Source organism: Schistocerca serialis, chromosome 1 (assembly GCF_023864345.2).
Source record: "Schistocerca serialis cubense isolate TAMUIC-IGC-003099 chromosome 1, iqSchSeri2.2, whole genome shotgun sequence".
Taxonomy (NCBI): domain Eukaryota; kingdom Metazoa; phylum Arthropoda; class Insecta; order Orthoptera; family Acrididae; genus Schistocerca; species Schistocerca serialis.
The window spans coordinates 997,124,087-997,143,229 of NC_064638.1; the positions used below are offsets into that span (position 1 = coordinate 997,124,087).

The 19,143-nt window shown below is 42.0% G+C and overlaps 2 protein-coding genes across 6 annotated transcripts in view; one reads left to right on the plus strand and one right to left on the minus strand.

Annotated features, from left to right (window-relative positions):
- Positions 1–959, minus strand: part of LOC126413216 (protein FRA10AC1 homolog) — a 62,778-nt gene extending 61,819 nt beyond the window's left edge. The window contains exon 1 of one of the 3 annotated variants that reach the window (XM_050083116.1): positions 825–959. The gene's annotated coding sequence lies outside the window, so the exon portion shown is untranslated. Of the gene's footprint in view, positions 1–66; positions 193–730; positions 799–824 lie in introns of those variants that run through there. The other 2 variants (XM_050083139.1, XM_050083124.1) reach the window with 2 other exon arrangements.
- LOC126413247 (protein DPCD) overlaps positions 895–19,143 on the plus strand; it is a 68,430-nt gene continuing 50,181 nt past the window's right edge. Inside the window, exons 1-2 of one of the 3 annotated variants that reach the window (XM_050083151.1) lie at positions 963–1,068; positions 1,170–1,435. In XM_050083151.1, the coding sequence (XP_049939108.1) occupies positions 1,372–1,435 (64 nt within the window). In that variant the 5' untranslated portion in view covers positions 963–1,068; positions 1,170–1,371. Of the gene's footprint in view, positions 1,069–1,166; positions 1,436–19,143 lie in introns of those variants that run through there. The other 2 variants (XM_050083165.1, XM_050083159.1) reach the window with 2 other exon arrangements.

Below are 19,143 nucleotides of genomic sequence, written 5' to 3' on the forward strand. Positions count from 1 at the left end.
GGTTGAGCAACTCTGGTATGGGGATTTATGAATGATACTAAATGGTGAGTGGCTTACTGCACCTACCTGACAGATTCGCTCAATAAATTAACGCGAAAATCAATAAACTTCTATTAGAGTCTGACTGGCAGAAGAATAAACTATCAAAATTTTTCATGAAAATTTTCCATCTATACAGCTGAGACTTGTATACTGTAACAAATACAATTATTACATTTCTCAATATTAATTCACAAGCCATTTTTCTGTATCCTGATCTATACAGAACTTACTTAAATTTTTCTTCCTACACATTTGTATTTCTGTATGTTCCATTTTCATGACTGTGACAACAACTACTTACATTAAGATTTTACGAAATTGGTGACTGAAAAAGGGTGTAAAATATTTATTTACGACAAACCGTAAGGCAAATTATAGCTTTTATATAGTTCATTTACGGAAGCTATATCAAAACTACACAGTTTCATGGTATACGAGTTTACTAACAGTTACAGAAATAAACAGTTCTTTTTAATTTTTGTTATCGAAAGCTGATAGCACATCACTGCGTAATTCTGCAATGAGTTTCACAAGGACGTCTGTTTTAATTACTCTACAGCACTTGCGCAATGCAATTGTTATGTTACGCGGAAATACTTAAACGAATATTATGAATTCATACAAAATATACGCAATCAACTACTCGTAACATATAGAAAACTGGTACACTGAGTTTTCAAGAATTTACCAACAATAACAACGAAATATACATAATAATGTCAGTGCTGATATTTGACACTTTTATGTAATCGATTTCTCTTCTGTAATGAATGTAACCTCACCCCATCACTATTTCATTGGCCTTCAGCTCAATACCCCACCACTGTCAGCTCCCAATGATCACAACAATCACTGATACGCAGCTAATACGTCATAACAAACAACACAGATCTACGAGGTACTTGATTACAAACAACTTGGACTGTCCAAAGAGGTTAGAATATTTTAATCTGTGCTATCAGAATACTTAAATTCCGGCCGAAAGTTTTAGCGGCAAGGAAACTCTGCTTTTTTTTTCTAAAACAGGTACAAGCAGTTTTTGTTTAATGCCGAACCCCCAGTTGTATTTGTTTTCTCAACAACAAAAAAATTATTCATATATTGTTACTTCGCTTCTCTACAAGCAGGTTAGCTGAAAGCAAATACAATCACTCTTCAACCACTGGATAAGAATCACATGCCAAGATTCAAATCTGTAGTAGCTGCTACGGGAGATATTTCTTCCCGAAACCACTTCCTAAGCTGATTATAAAAATGAACCTTGTATGAGAGTAATGAGAGCATGGAACTACTCTGCCTGTTACCCTGGCTACGGTTTGTTTACACAATATGACACCGGTAAACTGGCTGGACCGGTTGAAGAAAGCGGAGAAAATAGGTGTGATTGCGGATGGTATGTTAATAATCTTGTAAATAAACTATTATTTAATATACTCTGCATTACTATGAAAAGCGAATGATATCAGTACTCTCCCATGGGATTAATCTAGCCTACTGATTTTAAAATTTTTGTTTTTCCGGATTTGTATGGATTATCTCGTGTATTATTTTTAACAAAACCGGTAAAGTATTGCTTCGTAATGCAAAGTTAAATCTGTTGACTTCAACAGATTTACGATCATGGTGATCAATGTTCTTGTTCTCATTTACAGCAGAAGTAGAATTTCTTATGGGATATCTACGATGTACGACATTTTATATTATAAAAAAGGTCGTGTTAATCACAAGTTGTTGATTTACAAGTTTAAATTTTTTGTAGTTATTCGTTTCTAGATATGTTATTTGTGTTGTATGACGTTGTGCAGGTGTACGAATTTCAGTGACCGTTATTGTGTGACAGTCGTTGTGGTAGATCTTTCAAGTCAATTGAGAGACATGCAGTGATCTCTTGGCATTAATATTATATCACACTATAGCCGTTTGATATATCTGGGTACACTTCTCAGTTGATCCTCATAACCATTCATCACATGAATTGTTACAATTAGCATCGCGCAACAGAAAAATCTGCTGACACTTGGGATGCCATGTTTCATGACACCAAGTGCTGCACAACTGCTCGATCATAATTTCCGTCCGTGAAAGTCTACATTTTAGTATCGATCATAATTATCAAAAATAATATAACCAATTTGTTGTGCCAATAATTTTTCAGCATGTTGTGTTTACACAGAAATAAAAAAAAGAAACTCTTCCTCTTTTCATTCTTATTTTAATGTATGGATTTGTGATTTGAACATGAAATTAATTTTTAAGTGAATATTTACAGGCAATATAATAAGTTGAATTCGAAGCTCATATAAAAAATATAGAGATAAAAAGTATTTAAGAAAATACTCAACAGAACAAGATCACTGTTTTGTATTTTTGATGCATATTTTTTGCTGCTTTCAGTAATCCTTCATTGCCCCCACCCCCCTCTTTTTTAGAAAATTCAAAAATTCATCACAACTTTCAGAAAAGTTTACTTCTATTTGAAGGTTTCATTTAATTAAAAGAATGAATATCTAATTTCTTTCTCTGACCACTGGTTCTTCGCCATATTGAAGAGTCTTTCAGCAAATGAGTTACTTGTAAGAATTGAAAATATTGTGATACAAGCCTAAGCAACTGGAAATCAAAGGTGTCAAATATGGTCTGTTGCATAAAGAAATCTATACAAATCTGGTCTTCTGTACTTTTATGAATTGATGTTGTGGAAATCACAACTTTCATTGAAATAACTGATCTTCATCCAGATTGAGATTCAATTTGTTGGTAACCTTAAAAATTTATTGCTTGTTGATAGCCAGTTACAACCTTTCTCCTTTGGTCTAAAGTGTTCAAATAACATACAGGACTGCAGCCAGGTGACATCTTCAACAACTGCTGATATTTTGACAGGTGCACGCACTGTCATTTTCAAGGCACAAATGCAATGAGACAATGCTGTGCAAGGGAACTTCAGTCTCTAGCCTCATTGTGTATTAAGATTCCTAAATACAAGCCATGTCTATGAACAACTGCTCAATCACCTTGCAAAACTTTGTAGCCACTATAGGATTCCTCATCACATTAAATTGTAGGGCTTGTATGTTTTAGAGTATCTGATGTAGAGGAATACTTTGGTTCCTTCCCTGCCGTAGACTCTCACCAGATGTATGTATTTTTCTTGGAGATCCAACTGCTATACCCTGCTTACTTGACTCAGTAGATCACACTGTCCCAGAACTTTCGCTGGTAGGTTCTTTGCAGAGAAGATCATGAGATCTGTTATTGGGAAACTGGTGATCTCCTCTTTGATAAATCAGTTTGGCTTATTTGTTTCAGAAGATTTGAAAGCTTCTTCAGTCCTATGATTATTTCATGAAACTTTTGTCACAGTTATCACAGTGTTTACTGTTGGCTCCTTTGTTGTCATTTGATGCTGGTGTTTTTGTTTTACTTGTACTGTGTTTTACAGAGTCTTCCCTAACAATGTTTCGTGGTAGGTCTAGTATGAAAGCTTGCTTAACAGGTGGCAAATTAGATGCTTGACATATAGAGTTTCCATCATTGATCTTATTCTTAGCTTATTCTCGAGTCATTGGTAGTGGTGACAGTATATAATGATCACCTGCAAGCTATAAACTTTCTGGCAAATTAATATTGTGTGCTGGACTGGGACTTGAAAATGGGAATTTGGCCTTACACGGACAAGTGCTCTACAAACTGAGCTACCGGAGCACGATTTACGACCCATCTGTACAGAGACTAACACTCTTGGAAGAAAGGACAGTGTAGAAATGTGACTTGCCCACAGCCTGGAGGACTGTTTTCAGAATGAATTTTCACTTTGCAGCGGAATGTTTGCTGATATGAAACTTCCTGGCAGATTAAAACTGTGTGCCAGATTGGGCCTTAAATTTAGAACCTTTGCTTTTCATGCGCACATGCTCTACCAACTGAGCTCCCCAAGCGTAACTCACGACTCATCCTCACAACTTTAATCCTGTGAGGAGAACTTCTGTGGCATTTATAAGGTGGATGATGAGGCACTGATGGAAGTAAAGCTGTGAAAATGGTTTGTGAGTCGTGCTCAGGTAGCCCTGTTGGTAGAGCACTAACCTGCGAGTGGCAAAGCTCCCACTTTTGAATCTCAAATTGGCACACAGTTTTAATCTGCCAGGAAGTTTCATGTCAGTGTACAGTCCGCTGCAGAGTGAACATGTGTTCTGGAAACTCACAAACTTGATTTCAGTCCACTATGAACAATGGATGATAATGCCCACCACTCACGCTGTCAAATTGCCAGATTATCAGTGAAACATCGGTCAGACAAAGAATTCAAAATGAGTCCACACCGAGCGAGGTGGCGCAGTGGTTAACACACTGGACTCACATTCGGGAGGAGGACGGTTCACACGCATGACCGGCCATTCTGATTTATGTTTTCTGTGATTTCCCTAAATTGCTTCAGGCAAATGCCTGGGTGGTTCCTTTGAAAGGGCACAGCCGACTTCCTTCCCCATTCTTCCCTAATCCGATGGGACCGATGACCTTGTTGTTTGATCGCCCCCTCCAAACCAACCAACCAACCAACCAATGAGTCTTCATGCAGTATTCCACATGTATCAAGATGAAATTCAAATTGCTCATTGCTCACATGACCAGGTGTCCCTGTTCATAGCAACTGCTTGGACACTTTAGCTTGTGATGAGCTTGAACCACAGAAAATATGCTTTGTGGACTTGTATATTGGTATTTTGAAAAATACCCTCTATTGTGTGCACTCATAATGTGTTAATATTTTTAGATGGCAGTGTTGCCTGGCTTCAAAATAGGTACGTACTCATCAGTATGGATTACACCATTACATAATTAGAGTGGCATTTCTTTGCCACAGAACTTGGTAAAGATGTAGGTGTTATTAAGAGACATTGTAAAACGAATAGAGTGGAATTGATTTAGATCCTGAAAAGCCAGAGATACTCTTTTTCTAAAGTTGTCTTTTAACTGTATACAAACTGTACACATATATTTCAAAAAAATATCTAAATGAAAGTGTAGCTGTGATTGAAGAGTTCATCCTACTACTGAAATACAAAGCTCCATCAATTTATTTCTGGAGAAATAGGCAAACTCATGATAGGTAGACTGGAACCCACTGTAAATCTTGATGGTGAGATTGCAGCAGATTTTAAACAAAAATCAATTTATTCGTAGAATAAGGAAAGTCTTCTCCAGTTATTGGGAAAATATGCATACTGTTCCAGTCATATGTGGCACAAATAGAGCCCCCCCCAGGGGGCTCACCACTTTTTGGCAGGTTTGTGCATGGCTACCATGTGGCCCCAACCTTTGCAGCCTTTTTTCCCTTCTGTGCTGCATGTCTGTCCTCTTGCTATTTTTTTTTCCCCTCCCTTGGGGAACATGTTTGGGGTATTATTGGGAATGTTCTGCATTCTGTCACTGACATGCGAACCGTCTCACCTTTGTTTTTCGCTACCCTTTCCTTTCTTTGTTTCCCTTCTCCTCTCTTTCCTTTTCTTCTTCCTCCCTTTGTGCTCCTAAAGGCCAGACCATGTGTCTGACACGTAACAGGTGACTGGGTAACGTGTAATTTCCAGCCCTTGGTTGACATAAAGGGTTGGCACGTACCCCCTGGTACAGGCCAGGCCCAGGGAGGGGTGACTGTCTGATCTGTAACCTTCCCAAATTGCTGAGTGATCCCTCTGTCAGGTGTTTGGGAGGTTTGACCTGAGGAGTGAACAATCACCTAAGGTGTGTGCACCCCCTTGTGAAGGGGGTCCCCTAGTTGGAAGGAGCCTGCCATCGGAGACACTGGCAGTCATGGGGGATTTCCTCGCTATGAGTCAATCATCTTCCCACTCAGCGTCTACAAAACGTTAAACGCAATGAGGCTAATGATTCAAAGGCCCTTCCCGCTGCCCCATGGTTCCACGCGGTCTCACATACTGAAGACGGCCAGTCCTTCGCCACGGTAAATCTGTTTATTCAGAAAGGTGTAGATGCAATTGCTGGCCCTGTGAAGTCCTGCTCTCATTTACAGAATGGCTCTTTGTTTTTGGAGACCACTTCTGATTCTCAAGCACAACAACTGCTTGCTTCATTGCTTCTCCACGCCTACTCTGTTCATGTCGAGGCCTATAGAGCTTTGAATTCTTCCCATGGTCTAATTTACACCAGGCTGCTCGACGGTCTAACCAAGGCTGAAATACAGTCTTACCTCTCTGATCAGGGTGTCTTTGCCATTCATCGTGTAATGAAAAAGGTAGATTCCTCCGTAGTGCCCACCCCCACTCTCTTTCTCACCTTTGATAGAGCAGTGCTTCCGTCCAAGCTCAAAGCAGGCTATATAATTATCACTGTCCATCCATAGATTCTGAACTCGATGCACTGCTTCCAGTGTCATCATTTCAACAGCCCTAGAATGTCTTGTCGACACCCAGCCAAATGTGTTACCCGTGGTAGGGATGCCCATGAGGGCCATTGCCCACCTCCTTCTCCCTGCTGTATCAACTACAATGATGGCCATGTTGTCTCCTCTCGGGAATGTTCAGTGTGTCTTGATGAGCGGGCTGTTAAAGAGGTATGGGTAAAGGAAAAGGTGCCTTATCCAGTTGCTTGCAAGTTACCTGCTAGTCATAAACCCTGTGTTCTCCCGTCTGATACCTATAGGTCTGTTCTTGTTTCCATGAAGGACATGGCCACGCAGACATGTGACCTCCAATTCAGCTCAGGTTGTAAAATCGCCTAGTGTCAAGGTAGCATTGCCATCGAGCTGTGCAACAAGCCGTCAAACTCTTGCCTCAAGGGGCGAAACCACCAGCTACACAACCAGTAGGCTGCATGGACAGAAGGAGTACTCCCGTGAAGACTTCCTCTGTCCCTCCAGCCAAAAAACACCTGAGTCTTCATCTAACCGGAAAGGCTTGAAGAAGTTCATCAAAGGCAAACAGTCCTCTCCTTTGCCACCTCTACGATCCTCTTCGATGGTGTCGGCACGTGGTACCTTAGCCTGTCCAGTATCTGCGTCACTGGTGCGCACCAGCAACCGTTTTTCGGCGTTGGACTCCACAGACTGACTGCACAAGCAAGCTGATGCTTCTGTGAACCCCATGGAGCAGGATCTTCCAGCTTCTGTGGCCTGTAGTAGTGCCTCTTCTCCAGCTGTCACTCGGCAGCTGCTGAGGTGACACCCCTATCTCTCTTCCTCATCGTGACTCTCCACCAATGGAACGTTCGCGGCCTTTGGTCCCACAAATAGGATTTACGGCTGCTTTTAGTGTCTCAGCGTCCCCTTGTACGCTGCCTGCAGGAAACGAAATTGCGCTCTCCCGACAGCTTTGAGCATTCAAATTTCTTAGCATTTCATTTTCACCTTCCCCCTGAGGTCGGCATTCCCTCTCACGGGGATGTCATGCTGTTCATACAGGATGACGTTCATAGTTAGCCCATCTCCCTGACTACTACTCTTCAAGCTGTTGCAGTTCGCCTTTTCCTTCCCCACCCGACTTTTTACCTCTGTATTGTATATGTCCCTCCATCATTTGCTGTCACCAGGGCAGACTTCCTTCAACTTATTGGGCATTTTTGCTACTTGGTGACTTTAATTCACATCATCCCCTTTGGGGTTCTCCCAGGACCTGTCAGAGAGGTGTCCTCTTGGCTGACCTTCTTAACCAACTTAAACTCTTCTGCCTTAACACTGGAGCACCCACTTTCCTTTCCAACTCCTCGCACACCTATTCCCATTTGGAACTATCCTTCTGCACTGCCCAGCTTGCCCATCGTCTTGAGTTGTCCGTTCTTTCTGATTACTACTCGAGTGACTATTTCCCGTGTGCTATCCGTTTGCTGACTGCTACCCCACCCGCATGCATGCCCAAATGGTAGCTTACTAAGGCTGACAGGCACCTTTTCTCCTCCCTGGTGACCTTCGAAGAACAAGATTTCCCCAGTTGTTATGACCAGGTCAAATATCTCACAAACTTAATCCTTACTGCTAAAGAATATTCCATTCCCTGCACTTCCTCTCTACCACATCGTGTCCCAGTCCCTTGGTGGACTGAGGCATGCCGTGATGAAGTTCACACATGTAGACGTGCTCTCTGCATTTTTAACCACCACCCTACACTGGCAAACTGAATTCATTATAAACAGATGCGTGCAAAGTATTGTCGCATTATTCGGGATAGCAAAAGAGCTAGCTGGATTTCATTCACTAGTTCCTTAACATTTCCACACCTTCCTCTGTCGTGTGGGCCAACCTCCGATGGCTCTCTGGAACCAAGATCCATTCCCCAATTTCTGGCCTGACAGTCGCTGACGATGTCATTGTGGATTCTGTTGCTATCTCCAACACCTTGAGCCGCCATTTTGCGTAAGTTTCAAGTTCTTCCCACTACCACCCTGCTTTCCTTCATCGGAAATGGGTGGAGGAGGCTCGAGCAATTCCCTTCTCTTCTCCGCATTGTGAGTGCTGCAATCCCACCTTTACTATGATGGAGCTAGATCACGCTCTCAGTCCTTGCCGATCCTCTGCCCCATGGTCAGATGCCATCCACATTCAGATATTGCAGCACCTTTCTCTTGCGGGCATGCACTTTCTGCTTTAACATGTACAACTGGATCTGGGCCGAGTGCACATTTCCTGCATGTTGACATGAAGCCACTGTCATACCCATACCTAAGCCTGGTAAGGACAAAACCCTTCCTTGCAGCTACCACCCCATCTCTTACCAGCTGTGTTTGCAAGGTGATGGAACAATGCTCGGCTGATGTCGTGGCTCGAGTCTCGCCATTTGCTAATGAATGCACAGTGTGGATTTCGAGTGCGGCGTTCTGCAGTTGACCATCTCATTTAGTTTGCCCACCTATGTCATGAATGGTTTTCTGTGGAAATCGCAGACTGTGGCCATGTTTTTTGATTTAGAGAAGGCCTACGACACCTGCTGGAGAACTTGTATCCTCTGTACTCTTTATGTGTGGGGCTTCCATTGGCACCTGCCCTGGTTTCTTCGAGTATTTTTACAAGACTGAGTTTTCAAGGTGCATGTGAGTTCTGCCTTGTCAGACACCTTTATCCAGGTGCCTGTGGGTTACGTCCTGAGCTTCATTCTCTTTGCTATCGCCATTAACCCTATAATGGCCTGTCTCCTGCTGGACGTCTCTAACTTTCTTTTTGATGACGATTTCCATCTATTGCAGTTCTCCATGGACATGTCTCACTGAACAGTGTCTTCAGTGCTGTCTTGATTGTCTTTACTCCTGGAGCATCGACAATGGCACTTCGCGATAGTACCTTTGTATACACTGATGATCCTAGGACTGACCATGGGGTCGGGTGTGCCTTCGTCATTGGCACCTGTGTATTTTGATATTGGCTTCCGGCACACTCCTGAGTATTTACAGCCCAGCTCTTCACCTTGTATCAGGCCACGGAGTACATCTGGCGATACAGCCTTTTCAATTATGTCCTCTGCTCAGATTCACTCAATGCCATCCGAAGTCTATGTGCCCTTTACAATGCTCATCTCTTAGTGTAGCTGGTCCAGGAAAACTGTCACTTGCTCACTCTTGGTGGAGCCAGTGTCACTTTTCTGTGAGTCCCTGGTCATGTCAGTCTGCCAGGAAACGAGGCTGCTGCCAAGGCTGCAGTCCTCGTACCTCAGCCCGCGAGTACATATATTCCCTCCGATGATCTCTGCATTGCTATTGTCGGGAGGTGGTGTCCCTTTGGTATTGCCATTATTCTCCCTTCATGGGAATAAGCTTCAGCTTATTAAGCCTCTCCCCGTGCCTTGGACGACCTCCTGTCGGCCCTCCTGCCAGGAGGAGATTATTTTAACTCAGCTGCATGTTGGGCACTGCCTTTTTAGCCATCGTCATCTGCTAAGTGGCACTACCCCACCACTTTGTACACATTGCGCCCAAATTTTAACTGTCTGCCACTTCCTACTGGAATGCTCTTTTTTTTAATGATTCACGTTCCAGCTTGGGTTTGCCGTCTGATTTATCAGGTGTTTTAGCAAATGACGTGCGGGCTGTCAACCGCGTTTTACGTTTTATCCACCAAAGCAATATGGCAAAGGCCATTTAATTTGTAGTTTTGGACCTCTGTTTCTGTATGGTGTTTTTTTAGCCCCTTTTCCACATGCCTATTTTTAGCTGTCTCCTATTCTGTCCATTGGGACTGACGTATAGTCATTTAACTCCTCTCTGTCTTCAAGTTCTATAGTTTTGACTTGGGTGTGTATGACCCCAGTTGCTTTTTGCACCCTAAAGCACACCAAAACGAAACAAATAGAGGACATTGACTGTGAAATAAACTGAATAGCATTATCGCAACTGGAGAAAAGAGGAAAATTTTGGATATGGCTGAAATTCAAAGATGGACACACTGATGGCAGAGCAGTCATAAAGTAGAAGTTGCCTTTTTTAAAGCTGGTAAATAATCAAGGCTATTTGTCATTTGATAAGCATAAAAACTGCTCGAGGACAAACAAATATCCACAGTTTGCCAGTTTATTTGTGATGGAAACTAGAGGGCAGATTGACCTGCCCATAATGTTTTACATGGAATATCTGTCATTCTCAAGCTCAGCCCAGAACAAAACTACTTTATATTCAACAATAGCTTGTACTTCCAACAAGGAAGAATCAGTGACCTCCTAGCTGACATTTATGAATCACATCAAAACCCATGTCTTTGACAGTATAGTAAAACTAAAGTAGTTAAATGTAAAACTTGATACTGATATGTCAGTGATATAATTTAGTTAGTAGACAAACCTCATACCTGCATACAAAAGCTAAATGATAACATGAACACTATCCATTCACAAATGCAGTACACCATTGTGACCGATACAGATAAAAGGCTAGTGGTTCAGTTTTTTGGATCTCATCATACACAAGAAAAACAATAGACATGTTTTCACTAATCATCCCACTATACATGATCAAACCAGATTTAGGTATCTAATAACACCACCTATCAACAATTGGGATTATATAAAAAAACTAAAGATAATGAAGCAAATAGCACTGTAGAATGAGTATGATACAAGTAAACAACAAAATACAGAATTAGGCAACACAATACACACATCAGCAGACAGTAACAAATGACAAATAATGACATACATCAACAAATTCACATGTAGAGTATGAAGCATACTCTACTTAATTACATTGACCAACTGTCTGCATAGGGTTCCATACTTTACACTGTAACAACACAACCATTCAATGCTAAGGCTTCCCGCCAACTGGAGCTGTAGAGAAGAGGGTATGGAACAAGCCAGTATCTGCCGCATATCAATGCTGCCAAACGTTGAAGAGTTACGAATGTGGAGGCATTACTTTTCAGTCAACCCTCGTAGCTCATCATCCTTGTTGGACAGGGAGCCACAGATCTCGTCTCCAGTCCAACACAGTAAAGCACAATCATTGTACAAGGAGCAGGTACTAAACATAATTGTGTACATGGAAGATCATTAAAAAAAAAATTTTTTTTTGAAAAAGTCCACAGCAACATCATAATATAGTGCATAAGAAAAACTATGGATATTCAAGGGAGGATAAGATGCACTTGTTACAAATGCTGGTACTTGCGTGTTTCAAGTAAGTTTGATACAATTTACAGGATGTGCACAATAGTGACCTGCTACATTATGCACATCAAAATGCATGCACCATAAATTACAGTGATTTCAAGGGAAGCAGTGGACAGTTGCATAACTTCAGACTGTTCTGTAGATTTGGAAGACATGAGATAACGAAATTTCAAACAAAGTGTCAACTTGATGAAGCACAACAAACCCCGGCATTGGCCCAAAAATTTTGTAGATGAGGTAAACAGATTTATTCCACTGTTCAGTGAGGAATCTTTTTTCAACTCTGACCAATTAGAATTTGAGGAGGAAATGAATATGAAAGGAACCCTGGAAATTAGAGGTACCAAGGAGGTGTACCAAGATCAACTGGAATCAATGCCTTAATGCATTCATATACAATTATGCCAGTTATTAATCTGGAAGGTAAATTGTCTGGAAAGTTATTTGTTGTGCTGTGAGAAGTTGGAGGTGCTCTGCCCCTTACGATTATTTCTTGTGTGCACAGTCTTGCGAGAGCAGCAGGGGATATTTACCTCACAGCAAGCAAGTGTGGGAAAATAGGCATAAGAGAACAACAGCTGTGATATAAGCTCTGCTTTTGGCCAATAGCTGGTCAAAATAACATGTTATAGTTCAATTCCTGGTCTGCATGTAAAAATCATACTCCTTTATATCAAATTATCCATCCTGAAAAGTGTGACACATTGCAATTCATACCACTGGGCAAATTCAGTCTCTGGCTGTTTGTTTTTTCTGTGCCTATAAAACATATTATCACACTGTCTGCAGCTATGCTCCACCTTAAAAGATAGCCAGTTTCACAATAAGTTCAACAACAGACTCTTTCGCTTTTAGTAGCATGCCATCACGTTCCATCAGTTCTCATCACTTTGGTACGCCAATATGATTCAATACCCATTCTTTAAGAGTGGATACCTTGCTGAACATCATGCCCAATTTGTAGCTGCCGAGGAATTGGCTTTTGATCTTGATGCTGCAAACCTTTGTTAACACTACAGTGTGCAAGTTTTAATTTGGTGTTTGTGGTGCACAGTAATAGTTTGTTTTGAATATCTTGAATGTTGACAATGTCCATTTTGTGAAGCATAATACATACATTCCACAGACGGTTGATCTCTGCGCCTCCCGGCCACTCATTTTCTGTTGCTCTCCTTTAACAGGCAGCTCCTATGTCACCAAAGGCAGGGTTATCTGCAGAAAGCAGCCATGTGACCAACATTGCTGCAACCACTGTGCCACAGTCTTTGTGGACATAACAACTAATAACCTGTCTGTCTGCGTGAATGAGACCAGTTACTCAGAAAAATATCTGGCCTAGGAAATTGTCCATTTATGCCATTATTTAAAGTGTTTTTAGGTGGTGGTTTGTATTTCGTTCTGCACGTATGAGGTTGGTTTCCACGTTGAGGGATTTGGGGAACGATGGCAGGGCAAGATTCAAGTTTAATAAAGTCAGGAAAGAAACAGGGCAATTTGTGGGTAGTGGAGGTGGATCATGGATAGATGAAGAAGTAAACTGAACCAGGCAGGATCTAATATTGGTTTGAGTAAGATTGGTAGGATTACTGACAAAAAAGTGTTTCTGTTGTAGAGACTGGGAAAAGGAGACAACTTATTTAACACACCCAGCATGATTAAATTTCAGAGTGAACCAAAATGTGAAGCCTTTGGAGTGGACTGATACTTTTGTGAGACTGAGGCTGTCAGAGGGCAGGTTCATGGCTGTGTTGGAGGTCTTTTTAGGCTCTGGATTCTGTAGGATAGTGGGAGGGACTTTCTGGGAGTAGTGTCTGCAAGACAGGTTTTGGCTGATATAAGTGGTTGTGGGGTGGTTTGAATGAGGCTCTTCCTGTGGTGGTGGAAATAGTAGTCCAGGGTGGGAGTATGAGATGATAAATAGATTGAACAGTTTTTTGAGGCGGTGTTATGCATGCTGCTATAGTTCCTGGAGAGCAGGAGTTTTAATCTGGGAGAATGAATTCAGGATTTGGGGATTGCAGAGGAAGAGGATTTTATGGATGGAGTGGAGGTAGTGCAACGAGGTTTGGGCTTGATTTATGTGGTTTTGCAGGACTATGTTGGTGAGAGCTGTGGACTGATGGGATTTGAACAGATAGAGGTCATTGTGGAACGAGAGATTGCAGCCCATGATTGATGGTAAAATTCTTATCCTGTTTTCGGGTTGATTTTATTTCATTTGAGTTTTTTGTTGTAGACCTTACTTAGTCGGTTTTCGTCTTTTTTTCACTATACTTTGTTCTTTTTGTCTGTTTCATCTTGGTTGTGTTTTTTTGTGATATTCCCTTGTATTTTTATATGTTTTGTTGTCATTCACTATGGATTATTGCTCCTTCCTTCTGCATCAGTAATAGAAACATCTCCTACCCGTGGCCACAACACATTCCCACATACTGTTCCTGCATTGTTGCCACAAATGGCCTGAATATCAAATTACATATCTCCGTCTGCAACCCCTCCTTCCACAGTTGCCATTATCTGTTCAAATTCTGTCATTCTATAGCCATCACCAACCTAGTCGTACAAAACTATAAAAGACAGCCCCAAACCTCCTTGCACTACCTCTTCTCCATCCACAAAATCCTCATGCTCTGTGATCCCAAATTCCTGCATGCCATCTCCCAGGTGAAAACCGTTGCCCTCCAGGAACTAGAGCAGCATGCACAACACCACTTCAAAAAACTGTCCAGTCTATTCATCCCAGACTCCTTCTTTTGACTACCGCTGTCCACCACAACTACAAGAGCCTCCATCAAACCACCCTGCATTCCCTCATACCTGCCAAACCATTTCTTGCAGACAGTATATTTACCACACCCACAGAAAGTCCCTTCCAAAAAAGACATGCAGCACAGTCATGAACCTGTCCTCCAAAAGCCTCATTCCGACAGAAGTATCAGTCCTTTCCAAAGACCTTACCTTCTGCCCCATTCTCAAATTCAGTCGTGCTGGACTTGTGAAGGAGATCCTCTCTTTATTCTGGTCCCTGCAGTGCAAACACTTTTTCATGACTAGGCCTACCAATCAGACTCAATCCAAAAACAATATTGAACCCTGCCTCACTAAGGTTACTCCTCTATTGAACAGTGATCCATCCCCACTGTCCCCAAATCAACGTCTGTTAATGTTCCAGAATTTACTAACGTCCAACCTTGTCTCACCATCGTTCCCCAAATCTCTCTACATGGGAACCAACAACAAACCACCACCTAAAAACTGATAATCTTACCTACCAATAAAGGCTGTGGTTATCAATTAACAGGGATTATTTGGTGGAGGGTCTCTGCTAGCTGCCAGATACATCCACCTACAAGTCCTGCCACAGAGACCCCATTCCATAAATCCAGCAGGATGTCCAGTCCCTTAAGAAATCACTAGGTCCACCCCAAAACTTCTCCCCTGAGTCTATTGCTGTCCTCATGTCCACCACGCTCCAACTCTTTACCTTTTAATTGCTTGCTGAGGAACATAAACACAACCACACGGATGTCCGATTTTGGGGTGGTTTTGCACTCCCACAGAGAGAATCTCTGGCTTTGTGGACCAACACCTTTAGCCTATTACCTGCAACCTACCCTCCTATATAAAAGATACCAACAATTTCCTCTGCCGTCTCTCCACAGTTTCTGTTGCTCTACTACACAGCACCCTGCTCACCACTTTTGATGACACTCCCTCTGCACCAGCATTGCCAATGCCCATGTCTCAGTTTACTCCTCTATGTATCCATGATACATCCCCACTTTAAACAGCACCTTTCCAAATGCTCAACTGACTCCAAACAAACAGTCTCTTTCCTGTTTACTATGATCAACCATATCCTCACCTACGATTACTTCTCCTTTGAAGGCATCACCTGCAAACAAATATGTGGTAGCTACAGCAATGGACGTCGACTCGTCATTGCCCATTTTCATGGGCAAATCTGTTCATGGGTCATCTGGAGAAACCCTTCATAACTACCCAGAATATACCAAAACTCTCACCTAGCTTAAATTAGTGACATTTTCATTGTCTGGACTGATGGTGAGGACACCCTATCCACATTCCTCCAGAATCTCGATACCTTCTCTCCCATTCATTTCACCCGTTTCCTTCTCAGCCCAACAAGCCATCTTCCTTGATATTGACCTTTACCTCAAGGATGGATACACCAGTAACTCTGCCCTACCAGCCCCCAATTTGACAGTTGCTGCCCGTTCTAAACCAAAACATCCCTTGCATACAGTGTAACCACATGAATCATGTTTGTAGTGATGAGCAGCCCTTCTCCAAATATGCCAAGGGCCTCACTGAGGACTTCACAGACCAAAATTACCATCCACACCTTTTCCAGAAACAGATATTCTGTGCCTCCCAAGTCACTAACCACACCCACATATCCACTGTCCAACCACGAAAGAGCGCCCTCTTTTGACTCGGTACCACCTATGACTGGAACAACTAAATCACGTTCTCCGATAGGGTTTCAGCTGCCTCTCATCATGCCCTGTAATGAGAAACATCCTTGTATTTACTCTCTGCATCTCTCTCCACAGTAGTATTCCCATGCCTACCTGTGCAGTTCCACCCCCGCTCCCAACCTCTTGCCTTATGGCTCATATTTCTCCAATAGACGTAGATCTAAAGCCTGTTCCATAGATCTTCTCACCACCACCACCACCCATTCCAATCTTGTCACAGACATCTCCTACCCCATCAAAAGCACGGCCACCTGTGAAAGCTGCCATGTGATGTACTAACATAGGTGCAACACCTGTGCTGCATTCTGAGAGGACATAACATTTAACAAGCTGTTTGTCCACATGAATGGTCATCACCAAACTGTGGGTGAGAGACATCTAGCTCACCCAGTTGCTGAGGATGCCACCCAACATGCACTTCATGTAACCAACTTTACAGAGTCTTGTAACTTCTGGATTCGTCCCTCCAACACCAGCTTTTGTGAAATGTGTGAGTGGGTACTGTTCCTATAACATAACCTTCACTAATCACTGTCCCAGCAGCCTATCCCATTGCCTGCTCCCACTCTAGCACTACACATGCCTCCTATCCTGCCAGTGCACCTCACACCTGCATAGCCCTTTCCCCTTCTCTACTTCTCTCCTCTGCCCTCAGCACTGCCAGTCAATACTGTACCTAGCAGCCCTACCCTGTTGCTATCGTGCCATTACATGCTCCCACATGCAGCTCTTCTCTCTCCATCCATATCCTGCTGTCCCTCCCATTCACTGCCTCACATCTCTTATCTCACTGCCCAAATCGGCAAAGATTTCTACTAATGTCATACACAGCAAGCCAGGCCTTAGTGTCTGGACGTAAGAGTAGCCATGTGTTTGTGGGTTGGCTAGTGTGTGGGTTTTCTATATCTTATGAAGGACTTAGTCCAATAGCTGAATATGTTAAGCATTCTTTTTCATTGTGCCTGTCTGTAACTTAACGCCTCCTCTATGTGGTTTGTAGAATCCTGTTTTATCCATATTGTTTTAATTTCATTATTTATAACCATTTCATTTATAACCTTGTTGTTTGCCAAAACGGCATTGTAGGCCTAATTTTCAGCACAATACAGAAATATCATATTTTGTGGCCCAGCTGGTCAATAAGTGTCATAGACATTAACTATGTAGGTAAACTAACATAAATTAATGTCTGAGTATCACACCTTTGTACGTGGAAATAGCCTCAAGCTGAATTTCATACGAACCTCTGCGTGATTTTATCATTCACAAGAACTTTACACACAAACCCACTGAAGGTAACACATAAAGTGCTGAAACATCTGTGGGTGGAACAAAAATGGATAAACTTATTCTTCCATGAGGAGGAAAATCTCTTCAGTTTTCCTTTACAGTTATAGAAAGTATTACTGTATATAAGAACTACAAAATACAACAAATGATTGTTGGTACAGATAGCAAGCCTTGCACCTGGAATGGAGGCAGTCTCATAATTTGCACCCTCATGCCCAGAGGTCTCTGCTTTGGAACTGAATGGAGGGCTTTAAGCAAAGGCATAAATGATTTTATGGTGATCGATGGTGCAGATTAGTGACGCCCACTATCAGCTTGCAAATTGTAGGACCTCTGTCAATATGTCATATGTGTTCTACACAGAACAAACGTGCCATGTGCACATGGTTTCAGGGTAGAGAAATCCCTCCACAGACTTAGTAATTAATTACATGTCATATTCACAGGGTGGAGTAGATGATCAATCACATTAATCACAGAGGAGAATATGCAGACCAGAAACAGAAAATGTTGTTGATGTGGTCTTCAATACAGAGACCGGTTTGATGCAGCTCTCCATGCTACTCTATCCTGTGCAGGCTTCTTCATCTCCCAGTACCTACTGCAACCTACATACTTCTGAATCTGTATAGTGTATACATCTCCTGGTCTCCCTCTACGATTTTTATCCTACACGCTGCCCTCCAATACTAAATTGGTGAAATTGGTGTTCACATGATGCCTCAGAATATGTCCTACCAACCGATCCCTTCTTCTAGTCAACATGTGCCACAAATTTCTCTTCTCCCCAATTCTATTCAATACCTCCTCATTAGTTACATGATCTACCCATATAATCTTCAGCATTCTTCTGTAGCACCACATTTCGAAAGCTCCTATTCTCTTCTTGTATAAACTATTTATTGTCCATGTTTCACTTCCATACATGGCTACACTCCATACAAATACTTTCAGAAATGTCTTCCTGACACTTAAATCTATACACGAGGTCAACAAATTTCTCTTCTTCAGAAACGCTTTCCTTACCATTGCCAGTCTACTTCGACCATCATCAGTATTTTGCTCCCCAAACAGCAAAACTCATTTACTATTTAAAGTGTCTCATTTCCTAATCTAATTCCCTCAGCATCACCTGAGTTAACTCAACTACATTCCATTATCCTCATTTTGCTTTTGTTGATGTTCATCTTATATCCTCCTTTCAAGACACTGTGCATTCCGTTCAGCTGCTCTTCCAGGTCCTTTGCTGTCTCTGACAGAATTACAATGTCATCGGCAAACCTCAGAGTTTTTATTTCTTCTCCATGGATTTTAATTCCTACTCTGAATTTTTCTTTTGTTTCCTTTGCTGCTTTCTCAATATACAGATTGAATAACATCGGGTATATGCTACAACCCCGTCTCACTCCCTTCCCAACCACTGCTTCCCTTTCATGTACATCGACTCTTATAACTGCTATCTGGTTTCTGTACAAATTGTAAATAACCTTTTGCTTCCTGTATTTTACCCCTGCCACCTTCAGAATTTGAAAGAGAGTATCCCAGTCAACATTGTCAAAAGCTTTCTCTAAGTCTACAAATGCTAGAAACATAGGTTTACCTTTCCTATGTCTATCTTCTAAAATAAGTCATAGGGTCAGTATTGCCTCACATGTTCCACCATTTCTATAGAATACAAACTGACCTTCCCCAAGGTTGGCTTCTAC